Source organism: Pagrus major, chromosome 22 (genome assembly GCF_040436345.1).
Source record: "Pagrus major chromosome 22, Pma_NU_1.0".
Taxonomy (NCBI): domain Eukaryota; kingdom Metazoa; phylum Chordata; class Actinopteri; order Spariformes; family Sparidae; genus Pagrus; species Pagrus major.
In genome coordinates this window covers 22,688,402-22,712,879 of record NC_133236.1, presented here as the reverse complement: position 1 = coordinate 22,712,879, position 24,478 = coordinate 22,688,402, and the positions used below count along the sequence as shown (strand labels likewise).

At 43.0% G+C, this 24,478-nt stretch overlaps 1 protein-coding gene across 2 annotated transcripts in view; it reads left to right on the top strand.

Annotated features, from left to right (window-relative positions):
- Positions 1-24,478, top strand: part of nbas (NBAS subunit of NRZ tethering complex) — a 167,545-nt gene that overhangs the window by 100,996 nt on the left and 42,071 nt on the right. Inside the window, exons 44-49 of one of the 2 annotated variants that reach the window (XM_073492728.1) lie at positions 5,475-5,725; positions 10,722-11,062; positions 12,752-12,976; positions 17,848-18,035; positions 22,142-22,231; positions 23,255-23,438. In XM_073492728.1, the coding sequence (XP_073348829.1) occupies positions 5,475-5,725; positions 10,722-11,062; positions 12,752-12,976; positions 17,848-18,035; positions 22,142-22,231; positions 23,255-23,438 (1,279 nt within the window). Of the gene's footprint in view, positions 1-5,474; positions 5,726-10,721; positions 11,063-12,751; positions 12,977-17,844; positions 18,036-22,141; positions 22,232-23,254; positions 23,439-24,478 lie in introns of both variants that reach the window. The other variant, XM_073492727.1, reaches the window with a different exon arrangement.

Sequence of the window (24,478 nt, the reverse complement as noted above, 5' to 3'; positions counted from 1 at the left end):
TAACACAGAATGAATGCTTTAGAGGAATCAATGCACTGCTAAACACCACCGCCGTCAGCTGTTCTCTCTGCGCGTAGGTCTTTGTAGATGTACTCGGGAGCCCTTTAGGGACACGAATGTCCGCCAGTTTTATTGACATTTTAATGACAGCTATTAAACCATTTAAATGACTTGTCCAAAAAAACAGAGAGTGTATTGATGTATTACTCAGCCAATTCAGTTGTAATCCATCTATGTTCTTTTTTTAAAAAAAAGCTTTGAACATTCCCCACTAGCTCACCCATTCAGATTCGTCTTTGTGAATTTTGTCCGACTTCATGTGAACCCATGTGTCATAGTGTCTGTAGAAGAACTAAACATTGGTTTGGCATGGATTCGTTGTTGTAGGTCTTCATGTAACGATTCAGATGATGAATCGGGGCACGCAAATGCCGCGTCCCACATCAGCTGATCCAAACAAACATCACGTTTGACATTTCAAACAACGTAGCTCCGAGCGCCTCATTTCAGTTTCAGTTTCAGTTCCTTACCGGTTGTGCTGCTTATTCTCCAGATCAGTGATTCTCCCCATGATGAGAAATAAATAGGCTTTTGTGGCACCTTCCTTTTTGTGACTCATCCTCGAGATGAGTTTCGCTTTGCGCCTAATGAGGGATCCTCAGAGACGGAGAGGACGCCTTTAAATTCTGTACAGCTATTTCCAATCGTACATCTGGTGACCTCATCTGACAAATGAAGGATTATATCTGAAATTGACAGCGTTGTACACTTTACAGTCAGAGCTGTTCAGAACAGGCTCATTCTGTCTGCGATTTGTGCAACACGAGAGTCGAAATACTGGTTGTGAAGACCCTTCAAATAAGCTCAATAAGCCTTTTCCATTTATGAAGTCCACCTCATTTTAACCTACTTTGCTGTGTCTACACCATGCACTTGCCACTTTAACCTCCCGGGGACACTGTGGCATGCAAATTATATCACTACTTTAAAAACTGCAGTCACCCCTGCCACAGCACCGTTCTCCCTCTTCCCTCTGTCACTGCAGTTTGTTCAAAGCTTCTTTCTTTCCTGTCCTCCTGATTTGTTTAGTGCAAAATATGAGTTATTAGGAAGCTATTCACTGCTGATTTTCTGTGTCAGCTCATCCTTTTGGCATATGCATGAAGCTGTCTAGCTGTCACTGTAAAAATACATACTGCCATTTGCATCATATGCTTCTAGACATACAACGTAATTATCTCAAATATTTTCCTTGCATTCACTGCACACACGCATCTTGCTGTGTGATCATTTGAGTGTGCTTAGCATGCTGATGAGCTCTCCTGCCGTGACTATAAAAGAGCATTTGTAGCCTTCAGTGGAACTGTGGATCATGCAGTTTCCACACACAGGTTAGTGTTAGTTCAGTGTGTGTTCAGCTGCAGTTGTTTCGTGCTGTTGGTTCTGATCTTTAGGGGATTATTGACTTCCTGTCCACAGAAACTCTGCAAGGGTTGAGCCTGGAGCATGACCATGACCCGGAGCATGATCGAAGCATGCTTCTCGGAGTCATGAGGGAGAACCAGGGAGAGCGGGACGTGGAGCGATAAATACAACTGCATACAACACTATTTCCGTCTGGGCTGAAACAGGGGCTATTTTATACTGGACACGCAACATGGGCAATCAGGTCTGACAACTGAAACACAGCAGTCATTCCATTTATGCCATCAGCTCCTCATTTAACCTGCTGTTTCTAACAGCCACACGCCAATGTTGACTGGCTCAGCTGCTTTTCCCTCCACCATTTCAGCCTCTGCCAGGTCTGTGTTTGTTAGTATCTTTGTATAATCATGTTTTTGACTAGCAACATTAAAGATCTAACAGGTGGAGTGAGTAACATTGATCATCTTGTTACAAACAATGTTCTGCTAGGAAACTTTAGGTCCTGGCATTCATGTAGATGCTATTTTGACACACAACACCCACCCGAACACTGTTGCAGACGAGAACTGCTCAGTAATTCCCCCAGGAACACGACAAAGAGTTGGCAAAGTGTCGACCTAGCCTCTAAACTCCCCAGATCAACCTGATTGAGCATCTATTGGACGAGCCAGAACTAGGGTTGGGCCGATGAGCCATGCTATTGTCCGTAACCGGTGGCTGACAGTGATTGACTACTGAGCCCTGACCATCATAACATTGTGATTTAAAAAGCCCCCCTCCGGAGTTTGTCCCCTCAGACTTGCTGTAAGGCAGAAGTTTTTGGTGTTTGTGACATGTGGGAGATAAAATGAAAAGAGGTTTGCTGCTGCTCAGTCCACTAATATTACATCCCCCTGTCCCATTTATTATTTTCTTATCAAACCAGCTCAGTTGGACGAACCCAAGATGCTCAGATACATTGGTGGCAGCTGTGTTTCTTTTGTTAGAGTGTTTATCTCAATGGTGCCTTGTTATTTGCATTTTCTCAGCTTAGTTTCCTCTGTATAGCAAGCCAGCAAACTTTGTGCCAAGCTTCAAGAGCTTCAAAAGAGCTCAAGGTGTCAACCTGGCCTCCAGATTCCTCAAATGTCAATTCCATCAATCATCTATGAGACCTGCCAGACCAAGTCTGATCCATGGTGACCCCATCTCACAACCTACCCGATCCGCCACCAATCCCCTGATGCCAGACACCACAGGATGTACCAAGAGGTCCTGTGAGCATGTCAAAGGACATCGACATGAATGGCAGGGACCCAAGATTCCCCAGCAGAGCCTTCCATTGTAACAATATGATCAGTGTTATTCCTTTCAACTGTTAGTGGTTTGAATGTTGTGGCTGATCGGTGTATGTGTTGCAGAGATGAAGACCCTTTCAGACCCAGCACAGGGATGTATGTCGGACACTTGTTCTGCCTCTCTTTGCTGGTTACAGGGGAGAATATTCTCTGCTGGGTGGGTCAGTCAGGCAGGGCTACAGTGGGAAACAGCAGTGACTGCAGTGCTGGGTAATTAGCAACTCCTGCCCTGTGGCAACTCTGAGGGGACACAGCACCGCACCCCTCAACAGCAATGTCATTGCCCATCGCAATGTCTCGCTGCGAGCATCGTCATACGCTCGTAGCGAGACCGATCCATGGAGGCCCCACATTGGATTGGGCTTCTGATCTTGAGTACCCTATACTCTGCGACTGGTTCCTAAAGATCAAGAGTCTGTTTTTACAGATGGTGTTTGAGGACTTTGGTGTTGGTGCATGTTTTAGTGTGTGTGCAAATGTACCAAAAAACATGGTCCCACATTGTTAAAGTGAGTCAGCTGTTAACCTCTCGCTATCCTCGAGAACAGAATATTTTTGATGGCCATTGTCCTTGACTGAACTCACAGCACAAAAACACATTCACAACCCCCTGCTGTGTAGTAATTTTTAGACAAATTAGCAGCACAGATCATAAAACAATATTTACAGCTTGCATAAATTCAACAACAATGATGTGCTGAATAATCATCACCGCTCCGCCAAAGCTCCCCCAGTGTTTAATTCCGTCTGTCAGATTACCACAGCAATTAAAATATGCCTCTGAAATTAAGAATATTAGAAGCGTATTTTTGTTTGGACATGGTGCAAGAGACAACAAACAGAATATGGTAATGTAAGACGGGGGGAAAGAGGGAGGGGATGAGAGAGGATGGGCACAGCACAGAGAAAGAGGGATACTCCACCGGATTAAATCGGTTCCTTGCTCCGGCTTTGGAAACTAACAAAAAAAAAAGATTGTAATGAGAATCTCCTGATACTGCAGCCACATGAGCACAACAGAGATAGAGTGGCGAACTGAGAAAATACCACCAACTGGGCTGCAGTGCGGTTATAAAATCTGCGGGACAAAGAGATGCTGAAGAGAAGAGGTGCTCACAACGTCAGCAAAAAGTGGCACTAAACACCTTTTTGTCATTGGGTAGAGAAGGACGACAAAGAGGGTCTGACAACCTGGCTTTGAAGAACTACGCTAACACACTCAACTTAAACAGAGCCTGACATGAATACTGAGTACAATCCTTCCAGTCACAGCTGTCTGTACGTCTGCCAAGGAAAAGTCCTCTCTAAAAGTCCTACCTGGACAAGCTGTTGTTTCACTTTCCGTTATTCTTGGTGCACGTCGGAGCAAACGTGATTAAATAGTAAAGCATCAGTCTTTGATTGGGGTCTCGAGCCGCCTGTGAGTGTGTGCACTTAGGCAAGAGACGGGAGGAAAAGTGACTGAGAGAGGCTTTACTCAGAGTTACTTCTTCTGTTGACTCCAGTCTTATTCGAGCCCCTGTTGCGAGGATGATTAGTGTTATTTACATTATTGAGCTTATTGTCAGCTGCCTGCACACTGCCACCGCTGTCTATATTTTTTTCATTAGCAAAAAGCCTCCCAGGCAGCTCTGATGGAGCGCCCAGAGGAAACATCGTCCTCTTTGATGTCGTCCCGTTCCAGGAGATAAACAGACTGGCTCTCTAAGTAACACACTCCCAGACAGCCACAGATTGCTCAGAGCCCCTCTGCGACTACCAGCGACGTGCCTCCCCTTCGCCTTCGCCTTTTCTTTCTTTGTATCTTTCCTTGTTTAACCTTTGTTTGCAGTTCTCTGAGGTTTTTCCGCTCGTCTCTCTGGTGTTTTTGCTTGTGTTCTTTTCACTTGTCCTCTCATTCCCCAAAACCACCTGCTGATGCTGACTTCGAGTTCTGTGGTTAAAAACGTGTTTTGTGAGAAAGCAAAGCAACTTGAACAAAATCGCTGAATAGGTTTCCTGCACAGATTGCTTTCACTCTCCGAACGCTGTTTTCGCATCACTTTCACGTCCTTTTTCTCTCTCAGCCTTCTCTCGCTTTTCTCTCCGTCTTCCCTTTTTAACACTTTATCCCCATTTTGGCTGTTTTCATGTCAGCGCTGACCACGTTCTCAAATGTATTCTCGGTAATCATCTACGAAATCCTCATCTTTTTTTTATTTTTCGACAGGCTGTATCTTTTGTGATAAGCCTGCAGATCTCGTGTGCTGCTGTTTTCAAATACTGTTTCGCAACCAAATAGTCTCCAGTGCTGGTTGTCTTCTTCTTTTGATTTTTTTCTTGATGAAATGTGTTTTTTTGTGCGTCTGAATTGCTGTTTTCCTCTTATCTTTTTCAGACATGGTGGCTACTGCTGCTTATGTGAACAACTTAGATCTTAATTTGTTTTTTCCCCCCAAACAAACTGCTGTTTTGATGCCAGAAACTTACTGTAAAGTGCTTCACATCCTGTGTACCAACGGTTATTTTCCATAGAGAAGACATATCTCACACAGCAGGCATTCGCAACAGTAAATGTAAAAGCTTTGAACTTGGGACATGGATTATCTTTGTGTGTTTATATTGCTATGAAAACTTTATGGATTATTACGTTCCGTGTGGAATTGTCAAAAACGTTGGGTTTTATTCTCCTCTCATTTCTTCCCTCCCCTCCTCCTCTCCCTCCTCATCCAGTCTGTCCACCAAAGATATTGAATCCCGGAGTGAGTCCCTCGGTCTGTTTGACACTTTGAAGTGCAACCCTCAGGCCTTTTACTTCCACATGACCAAGTACGTTCTGCCTACTGTGGAGGGAACCGATCAGGCCCGCCTGCTCTACTACTACACCTTGCTAGACGCTGCAGGCTGTGAGCCTTACGTCACCACCATCATCAAGCCAGAATCCCATGTCAAACTGCTCAAGAAGCTTCGAGCCGTGGCCAACGGTGAGACAGTTGTTTTTTCTCTATCAGCGAAATGCAGATGATGTTGTGATGTGATGAGTTTTGTTTGTAGTCAGCACCTTATGTCATTTATGATAGCAAATGAAGAGTCTTTTGGGTTTTAGACTGTTTATTGAACAAGAGAAACAATCTAAAGATGGTGCTTTGGGCTCTGGGAGATTGTGATGAGCATTTTTCACATTTTCTTTGACATTTTATAGACTAAAAAATCAATTAATGGTACAATATGTAAAAAAAAAAAAAAGCATTTAAAATGTTCAAAAATTATCAGCAGAATGTGAAGAAATAACAGTTTTGATGTTGTGTCAAAGACATCTATGTATTGGGTTGCAGACTTAACACTTTGAACCAATGCCACCACAGCCAACCAATTTTCTCATGCAGTCATCTACGTAGGAGGTAATTTAATTAAGAACGGAGCCAATTTGGCGGCCAGCAATGACACTACTTAGAAAAAACCTATCTGACTCACACCGTCTCTAATGATACAACCATTGGCCATTCACTCACAGTAATGCTATTTCTGAGATTTCAGGTGTTAATGCACCTTTATTGTTCCTGGAAAATCAGCCCCAAGCCTTTAAAGTCAAGAAATGAAGCCCAGTGTTGAAGACTTGGAACATTTTCCCTCCTGACATGATTGATTACTAACATACAGATGTTGACATTCCCTCTAGTAGATAGATAAGCTCGACTCACTGTCATGTAGAATCTTAAAAAAAGATACGATAAAACTAGCAAACCCCTTATATTTCTTTGTAAGTGATAACATCCCTATACTTCACATTTTATCTTTCACCTCTACCTCATCTTGTCCTGCGATCTTATTCGAAACCTCCCGTCTCCACCAGCTCACGTTAGTTTCCAGAATAGAAAAGTAACAGGATTGAAACAACAGCCTCTCACATTAAACGACAAGTGAAGCAATCCACCTCTGAATTAGTTGTCAATCTACCTAACACACCGAGCTCCCGCAACAGCGACAGCATAGCAGAAAGGTGCTGTTTCCACTTACATTTTCTGTGGCAGCGCCCTCTCCAAGGACGTCATGTCCAGGTTGTAGCGTGTCACCGGTTCAGCGGTCCGGCTAGAGCGCTCGAACTTTGTTGTGTGCGGGTGGAGGTGGTGTCACTTCTCGATGAAGTTCAGCAAAGGTCAGCCAGGTGTCAGCTGTGTTTTCACGCCTCACTTCCTCCCTCTGCTCCTGATAACACCCCAGCTTTTACCGGTGACACATGTCTTAACACACACACACACACACACACAGCTCACATCAAGACTTAGACGCATTTAAATGAACAAAAATGCACTTTAAGCTCAGACTGCTGCTGCTACGTTTTAGTTTTGCTCACACACTCACCTGAGCACATCACTATATAAGAAAGTGAGTTCTTGCTGAACAACTAATCAAACTTAGTGGTCATTTTTAAACAATGGCTCCTTGATTTCAGACACAGGTAGATGAAAGCTGGTTTCTCAATTTTGCCAGGGGACCATCACTTTTGCCAGCTAAAATTACATACTGTTGGCAGATTTGATTAGCCGTAGCTAGCTAGCTAATTCAGCAAACCTTAGCTCTGTGCATTGGTTTAAAACACAGCCTCAGTGAAACACAGTAAAGCATTTATCTCTGTTAATGTTGGCTGGGTTTGTTGGAGTGTAAACCTCCCGAGATCCAATCCAACTAGAGAGTAGAGCAGATAACACTTTTTAATCCATTACTTAGACTTTTGCACTTGTGTTTTTGGTTTGGGGAAAGATTAGAAACCTGTAAATGCTGACTGTGGAGTCACAAGAAAAGTGCTCTCACTCCATTATTGTGTCTGTTACCTTCATGGATCTAACAATTCAAATCTGGATACAGCGTTGGAGATAGCTCCCCATTCATTCCTATGAAAGCTGCTCAAAAAGCTTGACTTCCCGGGGGCCTGTAGAGGGTGCACACTGGAGACTTCCACCGGCCGAGCAGGCTAACTTCCAGTTTAGCGCCCAGCTAACTTTTTATTTTAACTTTTAACTTTTATTTGACCAAATCGCTCAAAATGGGATAGTGAAATTAGTCATTTTCTGGGGGTTTTGACTCTCAAAAAATGTATCCACCATGTTTACAGCCCCTTTTTCACAATGTAAGCTTATGGGAAAAATTGTTTTTGGGCCCCAGTGCAACACATGACATATTTACAGGGTTTAGGCTATAATACAGCATACAGCATTAAGGACTGCCAGAGCTTGCAGGAAAGAGAAACATACATAAACAAAGCTAGTTGAGCTAACTTAGCTGTAAGCTAGTTGCCTCCTAATGTAGCTGTGCAGTGAAGATGTTAAGACCACATCACCTCCTCATAAACAGAAGTAAATTATAACATAACTATAACGGTTACATTACTTTACATTAAATACATACATGAGCTGTCCCAGTACGCCGTGTCAGTGAGTGAGCATGTGCCCGGAAACTGGGTCACCTAAAAGAAATGCAGCCATCATTAACGTTATTAATTAATGAGAACTGAAAATGTCTGCTGTGGAAAAAGGGTCCGTCGCAGGAGAATGTTCCGGGACGACCATGAACACACTTCAACATGCTCAGCTCTGATTGGACAGTCGCTGTTCAGAGGGAGGGGTTTATATCACAGCTGCAACAGAAGTAAAACCGCTCTTTACACATACAGTATATGCATACATATACTTCACCAAAGGGAGTAATAGTCATGTCCTGGCAGAAATGCTGACTTTGTGACATTAACACTTACAAACTAACACTCTCTCTCACTCACACACACACACACACAATCACAAACACGGTTAAAAACCTAAACCCACACATTCACGCTCTTGTAGCAAAATTGACACACAGGCTGTCGCGGTGTCTCCGGGGCCACCAACTTTCTTACTAACACTCCAAATAAGACACGAGATTACTCATTTGCACACACGGACACACTTACAAACGCTGCAGAGACAGGTGGTGTGTGTCCAATACTCATCACAATTTCCAACACAGCACCAGGTGACTGTCTGAGAGGGCTCTCCTGAGGAAGGGGATGAGATACTGCTTGGGTGTAGAGGAGACGGAGGCAGACAGAGGGGTGGGTGGGGCAGGGGACAGACAGAGAGAAAGAGAGAGAGAGAGTACATGTGTAAGTGCATGTAACTCTTATCTGCAGTTTAAGTGTCCGTCTGGGCCTGTCTGAAAGTATTGTGTGTTTCTGTGTGTGTTTCTGCACTCAGTTGTGTGTTTGTGTGTGTGTGTGTGTGTGAGGGATTCCGAGCAGCGTTGACAGAGCCCTCCCCACAGGCAAACCAGTGTTAAATATTTAAAGCCCAGACAGGCTGTGGTGTTGCCACAGTAATGTGTCCATCTGATAGCGCTGGAGACCGAGAGCACGCCACTTGCTCTCTGCTTCACACATATATATATACACACACACACACACACTCACAGAGTACTGCAGTGGGAGTAGATATGATGCACACAGACAGATCCGCAGACAAACCGTACACCTTCGCATGCAGACGCAGACAGACAGCAGCACTTTGACACGCACTCTCGGTGGTTCACATCAACCTCTCGCTCTCCTCTGTGTTTTCTCTTTACGCATTTCTGCCATGTGAAGGAATATAGAACAACCTCTGCATATATCACTGCAATTATCCTGCGACTGCCGCATGCATACTGTATGCGACTACAGCAGTGTGGTATGTATGGTACACATAGTATAAAGTGCTTTCAAATTGGCCTCCTCTTTTGTGAAGTGGCACTTTCTGAACAGTGAAGTGTCTGAAACGCTGTAGGAGTTTGAAGGCTAGGCTTCTCACACAATGCGTCCATTACATTCTGCCTTCGCAAGTAAACATATATACTGTTTATGTGCAAAAGTACTGTATGCACGATTCCTGGAAATACCTTTATGTTGTTGTCTCTGGCCTTGTGGAAAGGTTGTAATCTTTTGTCATCGTATTGTGTTGAATATTTTCCTTTAGCAAGCTGAATATGTGAGTCTGTTTATTATTAGCCATGTAACAGTGCTAACACAATAACCAGCGGAAAGTGCTACCGTAATAATATCCCAATGTTGTCATACATCTAAAGTCAAAAAACTACATTTGTTATAAATCATGTCCCGGTTACTCAAGATAATCTGAAGAAGGAAGCACGCATGTACTCATGGACAACTCAGCTAGCTAAGTCAAGGAGGGCGCCACTAATGTTGTCAGGAGCACAAGCCTCTCGTCCATGAGGGGATGCACGCTTCCTTCCGCGTGGTGATACGGTTGGTAGGTGTAGTTTGGTTGAAAGAAAATAGTTCCCCCGTGAAACTGCTCACAACAAGGTCTGTGGATTATCTTGAGTAACCAGGTCATGAATTCTGGAAAGAGACATTGCTGTTGAGTTTTTCAATTTTTTTTTGAGCTTTGAGCTTTGAGCACCACATGCTGAGTGCCGTCTTGTTCCATTATATTCGAGAGAAGGCAGACGTCTCTACAGCCGATAAACTCGACAACTGACATAAAAACAATCTAGATGGATAAATAGTACAACAGCTAAGAGGAAAAATATCTTTATGCCTTCACGTCAGCAGCAACTTTGGCCGGAGGCATTGTGTTTTTGGGTTGTCTGTCCATCCTGTCTTGTGAACACGATATCTCAAGAACGCTTTGAGAGAATTTCTGTAAATTTGGCCCAAATTTCTGACTCAAGGATGAATTGATTAGATTTTGGTGGTCAAAGGTTAAACGTCAGGGTCACTGTGAGCTTATAGTGTCCCATTCTTGTGAATGCAATATCTCAGAAATGCCTTGAAGAAATGTTTGTTCCCCTTCAAGGATGAGCTGATTTGATTTTGGTGGTCAAAGGTCAAAGACACAACACATTTCTGGCCTTCACTGAATGATGTGATAATTATGACAAACTTTTACACAAATGACATTTTCTATCCAAAAGGTCAACTTCACTGTGACATCAATATTCCCCCTGCAGGTTTGAACTATCGCAAGCTAACTGATGAAGCGTCGGATCCTCTGGCCACTCTCCAACCAGTTCTGACCAGCCAGAACGTGCTGTCCATCTCTAAACTTGCTAATCGGCTTCCCGTGTCTGGTGGAGGAGGGGCGACGGTCTCGGCCAGTGCGGTCCACGCAGTGTGGCTGCAGAAGCTCTTTTGGAAAGGTGACCCCCAGCTGCTAAAGAGACCCCCACAGGGCGACCAGGACTACCTCCATGCGTATGACACCTGCGCCAAGTACCTGGACAGGCTGGTGCCTGGCGATTCTGTCCGCTTCCTGGACAGTATCACCTTCTCACCTGATGCAGCCGAACAAGTAAGCCTAGATTTGGTCTAATGAGAGTGTGATTTTCCTGAATCCAGCCGGCTTTCTTATATGAATTAATGTTAACCAGATAAAAAAGAGAGGAAAAAGTAGTATGACATAGTAGAGTGTGAAGGAGGCTTTATTTTCTATTACCATCTTAGGCAGAAACTGGTGGGAGTTTGGCCGACAGACAATTTGTAATTGCAGCACAGCCACCCAGATGGGATTCATATTGTCTTGTAGGAAGGATTTCCAATCACTACATCAAACTGTCACATTCCTCACTCTGTGCTCTTCATCGTCTGACCGGTCGTCTCTCATGCCCCCGGCTCAATTTTTGGAACGTCAAAAGCCCTTTCCTAATTTTAAATATATTATTATGTTCACATCCACACTCTGTCGCCTCCAAGCACATACCAGTCATGATTTATAAAAGAAATTATAGAATTGCACAAGAAATGTCAGCCACATAATTACAGCTCTCTGAAAAATTGTCCTGCTGAGGACTTAAAGTGCCTCAGCGCACCTTATCAATACTAGCCCACTGTTTTTCTTTTTTTTCTTTTTATACCCTCACACCCCTGCCCCCCTCTCCAGACCTTTCTTCTTCTTTTGTCGTGTGCACCCTCTCGTTCACTGTGACTCCACCAGCGCTAATTGATCCCTCTCTACTTCAGCGCCAATTAAACTCCAATTCCCAGCAGGCACTATTTTCCCACTGTGCTTTTTAACATGCAGATTACCTCTCAGAAACCCACTGTCTGCTCCCCCCCTCTCTTTCCTTTTTTTTTTTATCCTTATTGAACCCTCAAAGAGAAAATCTTAACCCCTCTCGCTGCTAGGAATCCATCTGACCTTTCACACCCCCATTCCCCCCTATGATGGACTAATCCATTTCCCACTGGGCCCAGGGCTGAGGGGGATGACTGGGACTTAGCTTACCTCCTTTTGGACATATATTTTGAAGGGAAACAGACCGTTGGCATTTTCCCCTTCTTTGAAGTATCGATCTTCGATAGCATCTTTACTGGAATCATCCTCACTCGCTCAACCCCTCAGCCAAACCTTGCCCTTTGATGTCCGCTACAACTAACAGAATAGCCGACTATGTACACCCTCACGCTCAAGTACATACACACAAAAAAGACATTTTACCTGGTAGGATTCTCCATTTGAGTCATCAACCTGTCCTAGCAAAGAAAAGTGCTGTCAGTCTGAGTCCAGATATCTAACAAATGCAGAAGTTTGAGTAGCAAGTGACCGAGAGTGTGGCTGAGTTAGTGGGGAGTGTGAAGTTGGATGATTTGTAGGTGTCTTCCTGGTCTGAATGTGTGTGTGCGTTTCCATGCAAGAGAGTAAAACCTCCCACCGCCGAAAGGCCCTCTCTTCTCCCCATGAATGGTTAACCTGCTCTCACTGAATAGAATCAATTACACCAGGCTTCCAGCTATGATCTCCCTCACACTCACACACACACACTCCTCATACACATGCTACTCAAGTTCCTGATGGTATTTTTTTGCACAGATAGATCGGGTTATACCTGCCTCTGTTCAACGTGTTAAGTCTGAAAATTAATGTACATAACTTGTGCGCCTCTCTCTCCCTCTCTCCGCTCGATTTGACTTGCTTCCCTTATCTGGTTCCTCCCTCTCCTCGTTCCGTTCCCTCCGTCCATCCGTCCAATCCCGTCTCCAGCTGAGCATCCAGGCGAGGTCGGAGGTGATAAAGCGAGCCACCAAAGCCCTGCGCCAGCTGGGCGAGAAGAGCAGGAAGAGAGCGGGCGACAGTAGCGGGGAGCAGGAAGGGACGGACCCAGCAGGGATGACTTTTGATGAGGCTCTGGCACACCTGCAGCAATCACAGGCCCACCTGGACACCCTGAGTCATGCCTTCATTCTGTCACTCAAAGACAGCCAGCAGGTAGAGACCCCATCTGCCACACACTTAAGCCTCCTTACTTTTTAAAAGGGAGAAATCCTCTTTGTGTAAACATGTGGTAAATGATTGGTTAACAGAACACACAGTTCAATAGAGATGTCTCTGCTGTTTAATGCTGTTAAATAGACACCCAGATTGCTTATTGTTCATTTAGGAGGGACAATACAAAATTCATATACTGTACCAGATATAGCTAAAAGCTAATATTCATCTGTTGTCCCTTGGCGGAGGCCACCGATGATGTGCAGGTTACAGAGGAGAAGGATCAGTTGTGTTTAATCAAAATCTTACACTTTGTAAATAAAAAACACATGAAAAGCTAAGAAATGAAATAACAGCACTGAAAATAACAGGAAAGCAACACTAAATTCCCACTTGGGCACACAATAGAGGTGACATTTTTCGAGTCGGAGACGTTTGTAAATGAGCCCAGCCTGAACTTGACAGGTGTTCTGTTCTCAGAACCCGACTGGAGCCCGACGCAGTTAATGGAAGCTGGAGCACTGAGTTTGTGTTACCCTGTCACGCATTTTTTGCCATGGTTACAGACATGCTTTAAAGCAGTTGTGTCACAATGTCAATTCAGCCTATTTTTAAGAACTTGAAAGCACCATTTCAACGGACCCAACCAAGTAGTCTTGCCTAAACCTAACCAAGTATTTTAGTTTTAAAGTGTGTCAATCCAGCCTTTTTTCACACTATATTTTCACTAAAAGAACTTGGAAGCACCATTACAACTGACGTGACCGAACCCATGTATCGTTTTTTAATTTTTGTGTCCGAGCTCTAGCACACACCATTAGCAATCCCGACACCATTAGAAAACAGACTGCACAACAAATTACCAACCAAACACTCAAATTATTTGCTGCAGTGATGCATGGTCTTGCTTCAGTATAAACCATAACTCAGCTCAAAGCTGAAATGGGAAATCATTGTAAAGTATTGCCAATCTGGTGGATATATGGAGGAAAGTCACTGAAGTTGAACGCATAGAAAAGTTTAAAAATATTTTTCGTCTCAGCAAGAATAGTTAAATATGTGCTTGCTCCACATAAATAGACCTAGCTTCATCAGCTTCATGAACGTGATGAAATACTATACTTAATTGTTTTTTAATTCATTAATCCACAGACCATATAAGAAATTCAATTCACTTTTTTTAATTCCTGAAAGGGCAGACTTCTTACTCTGCTCGAAGCTAATCACCTTCTTTATGATAACGACTGTGACATACTGTAACGCTCATCTACACGGCACACATTGTTAATTTTTCTGCCTTTCTTCTTTTTAATGAACCGGTAAGTTGACCCAATAGTCTTTCTCCAAAACTCTTTGGATTAAGTGACTCATTCACAATGTTTTAAGACACACACACACTTGATCTCTCACATCCTGTTCCCTTGCCTGTTCATGGGGTCACCTTGAGTTGGACAGTCACATCATGTCTGTATGTACTTGTGTATGTGTGTGTGTTAGTGTTGTATATTTCTGAGGTGGTTCTGCTTGACTAAGCTCTTCCCAGCCTCACTGGGACTAGTCAAGGGTATATTAATGTAAATCTACGGTCTGCTGTTTCAAATGAGCCCTGCTGCCACATGGCCGTATATACAGTACGTACACCATGCTGTATCTCATTAAGCAAAGTCACACTGACTTACCCCACTGTCACCTCCCGGTGGCTGTGTGTGCCAGCGTGTGCATACACAAAATGAATGTGGGGCTGGAGAGGGTGTTGCTATGCGACCATGAGAAACCCGTGAAAACTGGTAATTTCTGACCCCCACACTGGGCAAGTTTATAATGTTTAGCCCCCCCCCCTTTTTTTTTATCTGTGTATAAAAGCACCTATAATAGCCTTGAAGATATAAGTATGACTTGCCTTTAGGCTTAAGTTACAGGTGCACACGCACACACACACACACAGTCCAACCTCTACAATGAAACCTCCCTTCTACCGGTGCAGGAAGCGATTGTATCCTTGGAGATAGATAAAAAGGATATAAGAACCAGGAAAGGGCAGATAGGTGGAGAAAGATAGATAGAAAGAGCCCTGTAGGCTCTGTTTGGCTATACTGCGGTCATTTATCAAGTGTACGTGACCAGCTGCTGGAAATAATAGTGGATCATAGAGGAATCCACCACAGGCGCCTTGACCTGCCATGAGGACAGCAAATTACACACTGCGGATATTATATATGATATAATGGTGTAGTGTTTTTCAAAGCACGAATCAGTATTCAGAGAAAAGCTGTGAAAAGATAACTGTGCTGTGGATTAATTAGTATCTAAGTTCGCACAGTTTCTTTATTAAAACTTCCCCGTTTTTCTTATGATATCATATACAATTAAATCAAATACTTTAAAATACTATAAAGTATGAAAACCATGCCTGTGGTGATTAGGCTTTGTAGTGTTGTAGCATGCAAAGGCACAACCTTGGTTCTAAAAAAACAATATCTCTTTGAGGCATCGAGCCTTTTATTCGATAGTGTCAGGAGAAAGATGACAGGAAATGAGGGGTGAGAGGCGATGAGGAATAACATGCAGCAAAGATCCCTGGCTGGATGGCATTGAGGCTCATGGTTGGCTTTTCAAACCCTGCACAATCCGATATTGCCGTGTTGGTGTTGTTTTCAGAACATCATAAATAATGTTTCTTCAGGACCATCATTGCAACTGACCTCATGTTTTTGTGACTAGTGAAAAAAAGACGCACATGTGAGAAGTTAGTGTTTGTAACACATGTTAAACTTTATGGTAGGATGTATTTAAATCGGGAAAAAAAATGTCCTAAACCTAATGAAGTATTTTTGTTGCCTACACCCAACCAGATAGCAACAGAAAACTGCAAAGAAACAGAAAATACTAAGTGATCTGAGTGAAAAAACTCAAGGCCCAACAGCCACACTAATCCAGTATCAAATAAAACATATTAAAATCTGCTGGATCCAGATTATTATTTGGATTGGCATGAAAATCTCTATATATGTATATATAAGGCACCTTAACACGCCAGAAAATATCCATGCATTATTACTTCAGAAAATTGAAAAAAGTCTATTCTGAGCCGCCACCCATCCTCCATCCTAGTTTTGGGGAAAACCGACAAACAAGTGGACAAGGGCAAAAACATTACCTCCTTGGTGGAGACGATAACCATTGAACAGTATAATAATACGTTGGACCCTGGTCTCCTGGATGAGAGTGCTGCACTCAACCCGTGCAGCCACAGCTTGCTCGTATCGCGCACTTAGGAATGATGACCTTGGTGCAACATTTATTATGATGTTCCAGGAACAACACCAACATGAGTCACAAAGCCATCAAATCACAACAGCTTGATTGGTCAGTTGCAATGATGGTCCTGGACCAGCATTAATTATGATGTTCCTGGAACAACACCGACTACGGTATATCAGATAGACCTTTTAACCTCCATGCCAACAGGCAAATTTCAGTGCATCAATCTACTGGTCCATGCATCGATTTTGAAGTCCTTTTTTTTTTTCGGTAAGGTTTGTGGTCACAGGGTTTCCTCCTAGCGGTTTATGCCCACAACACCAACAAAAGAAAGCATCCAAGAGACATCTCAACATGATTCCCAAACCACCTCATCAAGCTACTCTCAGTAAAACCCACCACCCTGTGGAAAAGCCCCATATCTGTCACTTGTATTCTTAGTCTTTCTCAGTCAGTATCTTAAATTTATGATCATGGGTAAGGATCGGAACACAGCATTGAGAGCTTAGTTTTATGAACACCCACTGTCCCTAACCGGCACTTAAACTCCTGATCACTCATGAATAAGACCCAAGGGGACCCAAAGACACTTGAGCTTCTCACTTTGCGGCAGGTACTTCCCTCGGACCAGTACTCAAAGATCGACATTTTTTCCAGAGACCGCAGTGGTCTCAAATTGACTCGCGGACTTTACCTTTATCACTCTCAGCTGCAGAGATCACAGAGAACATTATCTACAAAAAGCCACCCAAATGTTACCCGATCAGACACTCCTCTCAGTCCTCAGCTAGGCCTTGATATTCTGCTAATCCCAAATGTTACCCGATCAGACACTCCTCTCAGTCCTCAGCTAGGCCTTGATATTCTGCTAATGAATATCACATGTCATGAATATCACAAATACTATATTATGAATATCAACAGAATATTGGTCTTCGTTACAAAATGCAGAAGTGGCAAGGGGCACGCTTGTCTGAGTCCAATGCTAAAAGGTGATTGAGCTTGACTCAATACTAAGAATGTCAATATTAGACTCAGACTGAACAGGGAATCAAAGAAGGTTGATTGAAATTTAAAGGAAGTATTTGTATGTTATTAGCAGATATGTATACATTTTTTTCATCACATCTGTTTGAACACGTACACACACACAGACTGACACACACAACCAAATGCCATGTTTGACTTTCCAGGTTGAGCTTTTCAGCCTTCTCTTATTGGAAGAGAGAAAAACAAGCAGAGCAGAGCAGGACGGTGCAGAGGTTGAACAGGTTCAGGCCAGTGCTGCCCTCTGGGTTAATACTTGTTGAGAACAACAAACTCACAAAACTTTGCACAACTTCACCAGAACTACACCTCTTTCACTCAATATAATACCATATCATATCATCATTTTCCGCAGTCTTTTTCTCTGGCGTCTCTTTTTTCTGCCATCTCACATTAAAACTTGTTTTTCTCTATTTGTCTTTTTAGAATATTTTTTAATTTTTGACAAAGGCTGTGAACTTTATTTCCTTTATTTCTGCTTTTTTTCCCCATGAAATATTTTCCCTGCCGGTAAAAAATGTCTGCACTCCCACCACTCTTGTTTTGTTTCTGTATTCCAGCAGTACAGTCAACTTTATGATCTGTCCCGATCGGAGAGGTCAAAAGTACAGGAGCTAGCGGTCACCATGGCGACTGATGGGCAACCTCTGGAGCGCATCGGAGAGCTTCTACGCGTGGCTGTCGGACCTCTAGACCTGTCTGTTAAAACAGTGCTTCGTGACGCAGTGGAGAGAGTAGTGGCCGCACTCAGGTATTATCTCTCTGTTTGCTCCATTTCCTTATTACAGACACGATAGAAAAAAAAAAAGTCTGAGGCGGTAACATCAAGTCCTGTCAATACACACGTACACAAAATCTTCCCATTGACAGCATGCACGATGAAACAGAGAAGTCCGGGTGTGCAACAGAAGAAGAAGTTTTTCAGCATTTTGGAAAAATACACTTTTCGCTGTCTTGCTGGGAGTTAGATGAGGAAATCGATAACACCCTCACGTCTGTGCACTAACTGTGGAGCTGGAGCTAAAAGGCGTTTAGCCTAGCGTCAAAACTGGAGTCAGTGGTGAAACTGCTGGCCGGGCTTCCTGTAAAGTTCAACAATAAGCCTAACAACCCTCCACAATTAAAATGTTGTTTAAGCGATATAATCCATACCCAAAAAACAAAACAAAAATCTCCACTGGCCATCCTCACATTATCACATTAAGTCTTTCATGCACACTCTACTGCATAACACATTAACACTTTTAAACAAAGTGAGACATATTAAGTTGCAAAAACATAACCCTCTACATTGTAATAGACACTAACGTGAAAAGTACAAAATATACTTTTCAAACTGCAAACCAAGAGAAATCTGTAATTTTATACGAGGTCATGGTGTGTTTAATTTAGTCCCCTGTTGCTATAACTTCTAGGGAAACACTGAAAACACCAGATGATACTACAGACACCAGTAGGAAGTCTGCAAATGTAACTAAACTATGGATCTATTAGAGCGAATCTGGATACAGCATCAGGTGCGGGGCCACATTCATTCCTATGAAAGCTGCCAATAAAGGTAGACTTTCTGGGTGTAAAATTACCTGGATCTCCTGCATAGCTTCTGCACGCTCGAGTATTTCGTTGGCCGAGTGGCAAACTTCCAGTTAAGTCCTGCTCTAACTAAAATGATGTAATCGTGCAGCTCTTCTAGACTTTACAGATGTTAGCGGAGAAAATGGATCAAATCCTGATGAGTGAAATAAGTCATCTTGTTGGGGTTGTGACGCTATAACAAAAGTGTATCCACCGTTGCTTATGGGAAATTGTGTTTTTGGGCTAGTGTGCATCACGTGATGTTGTACTTTGGCCACTATATCAAATTGGCCTCAAACCCTGGAGCACTTCATGGTGGCTTGGTAAATAAACCTTTATACCATTACCTCATCTGGGAACATTTCTGCCTTTATTTTCATTGTTTTGATTGAGAGACCCCGAGATCTCTAGATGTCATAGAGCGAATAAAAAATAAACTACACGACTAAATTCAAGTCAAAGTTATCCGAGTCTTCACCGTCATTTAGCTGAAATCACAACATGTTTTGCTCCAGGAGTCAGAACACTTTCAATTCTACACCTGTCTCTCAGGTTAGTGTTTGTTTTTGTAGATATCACTGTTGTTTTCACTGGCTTGTAAATCATAAATGTTGTTGCACACAGGTAGCTCCCCTTTAAGCCTTGAGTTGTTGAGAAAATGGTTAATAATAAGCATTGACAAAATTACACCGCTGTAGGCTCATGCACTGTGTGTTCCCTAAAATATCACCCACTGTGACAACCTTAACCAGGGAAGCAGGAAAATGAAGCTGTCAGGTTCAAACATGTATTTCCCTTTTTCTTTATTTTAATCTCTTTTACATTTGCTGTCACGCCTTGTCAAACAACGTTATCATCTACACGCGTCCCTTTCGTACCTGTCTGGTGAGATTAAATGCATATGTGTGTAAAAATATGTATTTTTGAAAAACAGGTCCGGTGTAGATCAGCCTCTATATCCCCCTCAAAAGGAGGCTTTATGATGTGTATTCTAAAGTATTGAAGACCACCGCAACACACCGGTGATCTCTGCTGGTTGTTATCCCAAAATATACCGTATTTTGGTCCACTTTCGGCTCAGCATGTTGGTGGGGGAAAAAAACACTGTCAAAACAAATGCCTGAAGTGTTGAATTGAATCTACAGCTGCTGCCTGTGGGAGTTGGACTCACAGCATTTTATTGGTGTCTTCCTGCTCACCGCATTCAAAAAGAAGGGAGAGATGATTCACCCTGACACATCTGCAGAGCTGCTGGGTTTTAGGGCCAAGGGAAAAAAACTTGGATGTTGTACAACTGAAAGGAGACATATTAGGCTCATTTTCAGGTTCACGATTTTACTTTGGGTTACTACTAGAATAGGTAAACCTATTCTGCTTTAGCACTCAAAAAAAACACATCAGTTTTCTCATACTGTCCAGTGCTGCAGCTCTTTAATCCCCCTCTGTCTGAAACACTCTGTTTTAGCTCCTGTCTCCCCCCCCTCCTGAATACTCTGATTTGTCAGCTTGCGGACTTTGACCTCTTTAACCTTAAAGATCTTCTACATGGACAAGAACATATATAAAAGTAAAAAAGCATAAAACGTATAATGGGTCTCCTTTTTTATTTTAATTATTGATGTCATTAAGAAACAGGAAACCAAACACATTGTCGAAAGATGCTTTCTTTTGACATAGGCTGCAATGGAAGGCTTATTTGCAGAGGTTGTTTTTTTTTATGTTTGTCCTCTATGACAGACCATGGAGCCAAGATTTACTGACAGGGCCAGATATCACCGGGCCATCTGATTGGCTTGATAAATGAGTGCCAATCGCCTTGATTATATTCCTGCCTCATTTCCTGCTTCTTTATGGCTGCTCAATGGCGCATGGTGCAGATAGATGACACCTGCAATTTACGCACACACATACACACCAGAAAATACTTGTGCGCGCGCTCACCCACACACTCCTAGTTAAGCAGACATGAAGGCACTGTCCCTAATGAACGCACACACACTCTTTCTTTCTTGCATGCACACGCTCTTCCCCTTTCTCTGATTCATTATCTTCTTATAATTAATGCAGCCTAATACAGCTGTTCCCCTCCAGATCTCACTCGGCTCCCACAGCAACACACCACGCGCACGTGCGCACACACACACACACACACACACACACACACACACACACACAGTACGTGTCCACGTCAGTGTGTGTTGGCTGAGAGTTTTTCTTTCCCTTGAGCGCGTCACTCAGTGCTCTTGCATATGAATATCCCTTTATGCATTCAAGTAAGGCTCTGTGCGTGCGCGTGTGCACGAGTGTTTGTGTGCGTGTGTTGTTGCAGGGCTTTTCGTTGTGTTTGGCAGGTATGAATGAGCCGCTCTTGTTTTTGGCTCTCTCGAAGCCTTCAGTCTGGCGCAGCAGGCGTACCTGAGCCTCACACTAATGGCCATCTTTTGTATCTGTCATAACCGTTCTGCATTTGTGTGTCTTTGAAGGAAAAATCTTAAGTGGTAAAACGCAACGGAGAAAATGCTGTGTTGTCTTTCCAAACCTTTGACAGATTATTTGTATGCTGTGTGCATGTACGTGTATTATGTATTAGGTGTGTGTCTGTGGGTGTATGAATGGGCCTTGGCACTATGTTTGCGCGTGTGTGTGTGCACATGAGCCCAGCAGCAATGGGGAGTTGAGTCAGGGGAAATCACCCTTTTTTTTTTCCTCCTCTTTCTGTCTTTGTGAAAAATGGCCTTCTGCTTGCGACATACAGTACGCACACACATGCACACACACTGCAGCAGAGCCCAGAGCCACACCAGTAAATACACTAATGACGCTGCAGAAAAAGATCACACATTACCTTTTTAAGCTCACCTACTATTATGTGCCATTAAACTTCATCTCATTTCCACCTGATTTGAAAAGAGGAGCCTCTTTTTATCAATGCTAAATGATTAAATTATTATATATTCTGGTGGATTTCACCAACACGCTCTCAGGCCCTGTGAGCTTGTAACGCTGGAGACGGGTTTTAAATGTTTTTTTCTGTTGCTTCGTGTCTCTAGGACTTTAAATAATTCCATGATGGTTAATTTTTACAAAGCTGCGTTCGCTTCAGACATTTAATCGCTGCCAGACACGTTTTTAACTAACGCTGTCCCTGAGAAGAAAGCCTTTGATTCTCTGTCTCGCTTTTTTTCTCAGTTGTTGTCCCTCTGTATTGTGTTAATTTAAAAATCTTATCTTAATTGGCTGAATTATGTAGGGTGATTGTGGCGATGTGGTTTGTTTTTTCAGTGGAGACCCAGACGCCCTGACAAATTACCCGCAACCCCTCAGGGTCCTGGAGGCCATGGTGACCGCTGTGCACAACAACGTCCAGACTGGGTAAGTTATCTATGTCTCCAAAATCGCACAAAGTCTTCAAAGGTGTCTCTTCCTCTTACTCCTGCCGCCTCTCTTCAGCTCTGTTCACGACCTGAAATTAACACCTGCCAAGTGCCAAATGCCAGTAAAATGTCTGTTTGATAGTTGAATCAACACGAGGCACCTGCCAAGCTGTCTGGCAGCTTTTTGGTGCTGACGACTTTTTGATATCATCTGTTATAGTCCGGTCAGCTCGTTTGTGGCTGTCAGACAAACAAAATAAAACAAAAGCTCATCATGACTCCTGATTTGCTGTCGGTCAGTGAGGTCACACACATTGCGGCATCATCCTAACTTGGATTGGAAGCTCTTGATTAATACTTAGTAAATAACTACTACTACTTTCTGGATTGGAGGGCCAGAGTGTAGGATTTAGTAGCATATAGCAGTGGGGATACAGATTGCAACCAACTGGAACACCCCTCGTCTCACCCTTCCCTCCCTCGAGCCAGTGTTTGGATTGTCTGTTCTGGATTACTGTAGAAACATGGTGGTGCAACATGGCGGACACTGTGGAAGGAGACCCACTCCCTCTGTAGATACAGGCTCATGCAAAGGTAAAGAAATCACAGTTTCACAGTTATAGTTTTGGATGATTATACGGTAATGAAAATATAATTATGGATATTGTTTGCTGTTTTCTGCCAATTGATACCCCTAAATCCCACGCACTGTACCTTCAAATGTCTAAATTTGCTTGGATTTCTACATTGAATCTTTTTACATGGAAAAAAATTGCTTTTTTTTCTTGGAAGACATCTGTGCTTCTGTGAAAAACTTATTTTTTATGGTGGAGAACATTTTACTTGGCAAGCTCGTGTCATTTTTCAGCCTTGCGAGAGATGAGCCAAAAAAACTTAATTTAGGCTCCTGAACACTTTATTTTTTTATTTCTCCTTTTCTCCTTACCTCTCCATCTCTGTCTCTTTATCTCTGCCTCACTCCACCTGTCTTACTGCTGTCCTTCTCACCCTCCTCCTTCAGCGACAGCGCGGTGACTTCGGACGACCTCCTGGCTTGGTTGCATCCATTCTGCGGTGACGCGTCGCTGCCCGTGCGGCCTCGGATCGACGTGCTGCAGATCCTCGAGAGTAACTTCAGCCTCCAGGACAGCGACGTCCGTCTTCTCCTGCTCTACAGAACTCAGGCTGTTCTCAAAGACAGAGAGGTAACACACACACATCCAGGCAGCCGTGACTCATCAGCCGCTCGCTCGCAGCGGAATGTAAGAGATTTTTAAGTGTACATTACTTGAAACAACTTTAATCCCAAGCACTCTAAAAACAGAACACAGGTACTAGATCTGAAGGAGGCTGCAGATGTCTTTTCTTTCCTGTGAGGTCATAACATTAAATGCTGGACCATAAATTTTGAAAAGGTACTTGACATTGATCGGCAAGGAGAAGCGATACTATAAGTGGATGGAGAACAAAGTAGAAATGGGGTAGTGAAGACGTTAGGGGGTGGATAAATTACTCACTCATCCCATCGTGAAACATGTGAGTGTCGACCCATTATGTAACATTATGGGCTTTGAGCTACACAAAACAATGTGTACTCCTGAAAGGATAAACTGACAGTACAAAGCTGAGATCCTGGTTGTTGTTTCTTTCACCCATGATTGAAAACTACTGTATTTCGCTCTCTGTTTTAAATCTTCGCTGGAACATGATGTGCTCATAACATTTCTAAGGGTACAGTTGTCACAGTTGTCTAAGACCTTTGCAACCAGTTGTGTATTTATAGAACCAGTTAAGAATAAATAATTGTGTGAGCTTGGAGAACCTGATTCAGAATGGCAGTTGTGCATCTTAATTTGACACAGTATGAATGTGTGTGTGTGTTCTGTATTTCACAAGAAATCCCACACTTCCTAAATATGTCTCTCTTCAGTTTGTAGCTTTATATAAAGATATTCTGTGTTGACTTTTCTGTGAATGACGGTTGCACAACACTTCAAAATCACACAGAATCAATTTAATTAAAGACACAACCTTGAAGGCATAACCAGGGTAACTTATAACTGACCTATAACCACACTTTTAATGTGTAAAATTGGTGGAGATACCCTTTAAATTGAATGCATGGAGGAGAGGTTACTAACAAGTGTGCGTGCCTTGATCTCAGATCCTTTAGTCTGCCTTATGGAGATAGATTAGCTTGTGTGTCTATGTACATGTAAAAGCCAACATAGTATTATGCAGTATA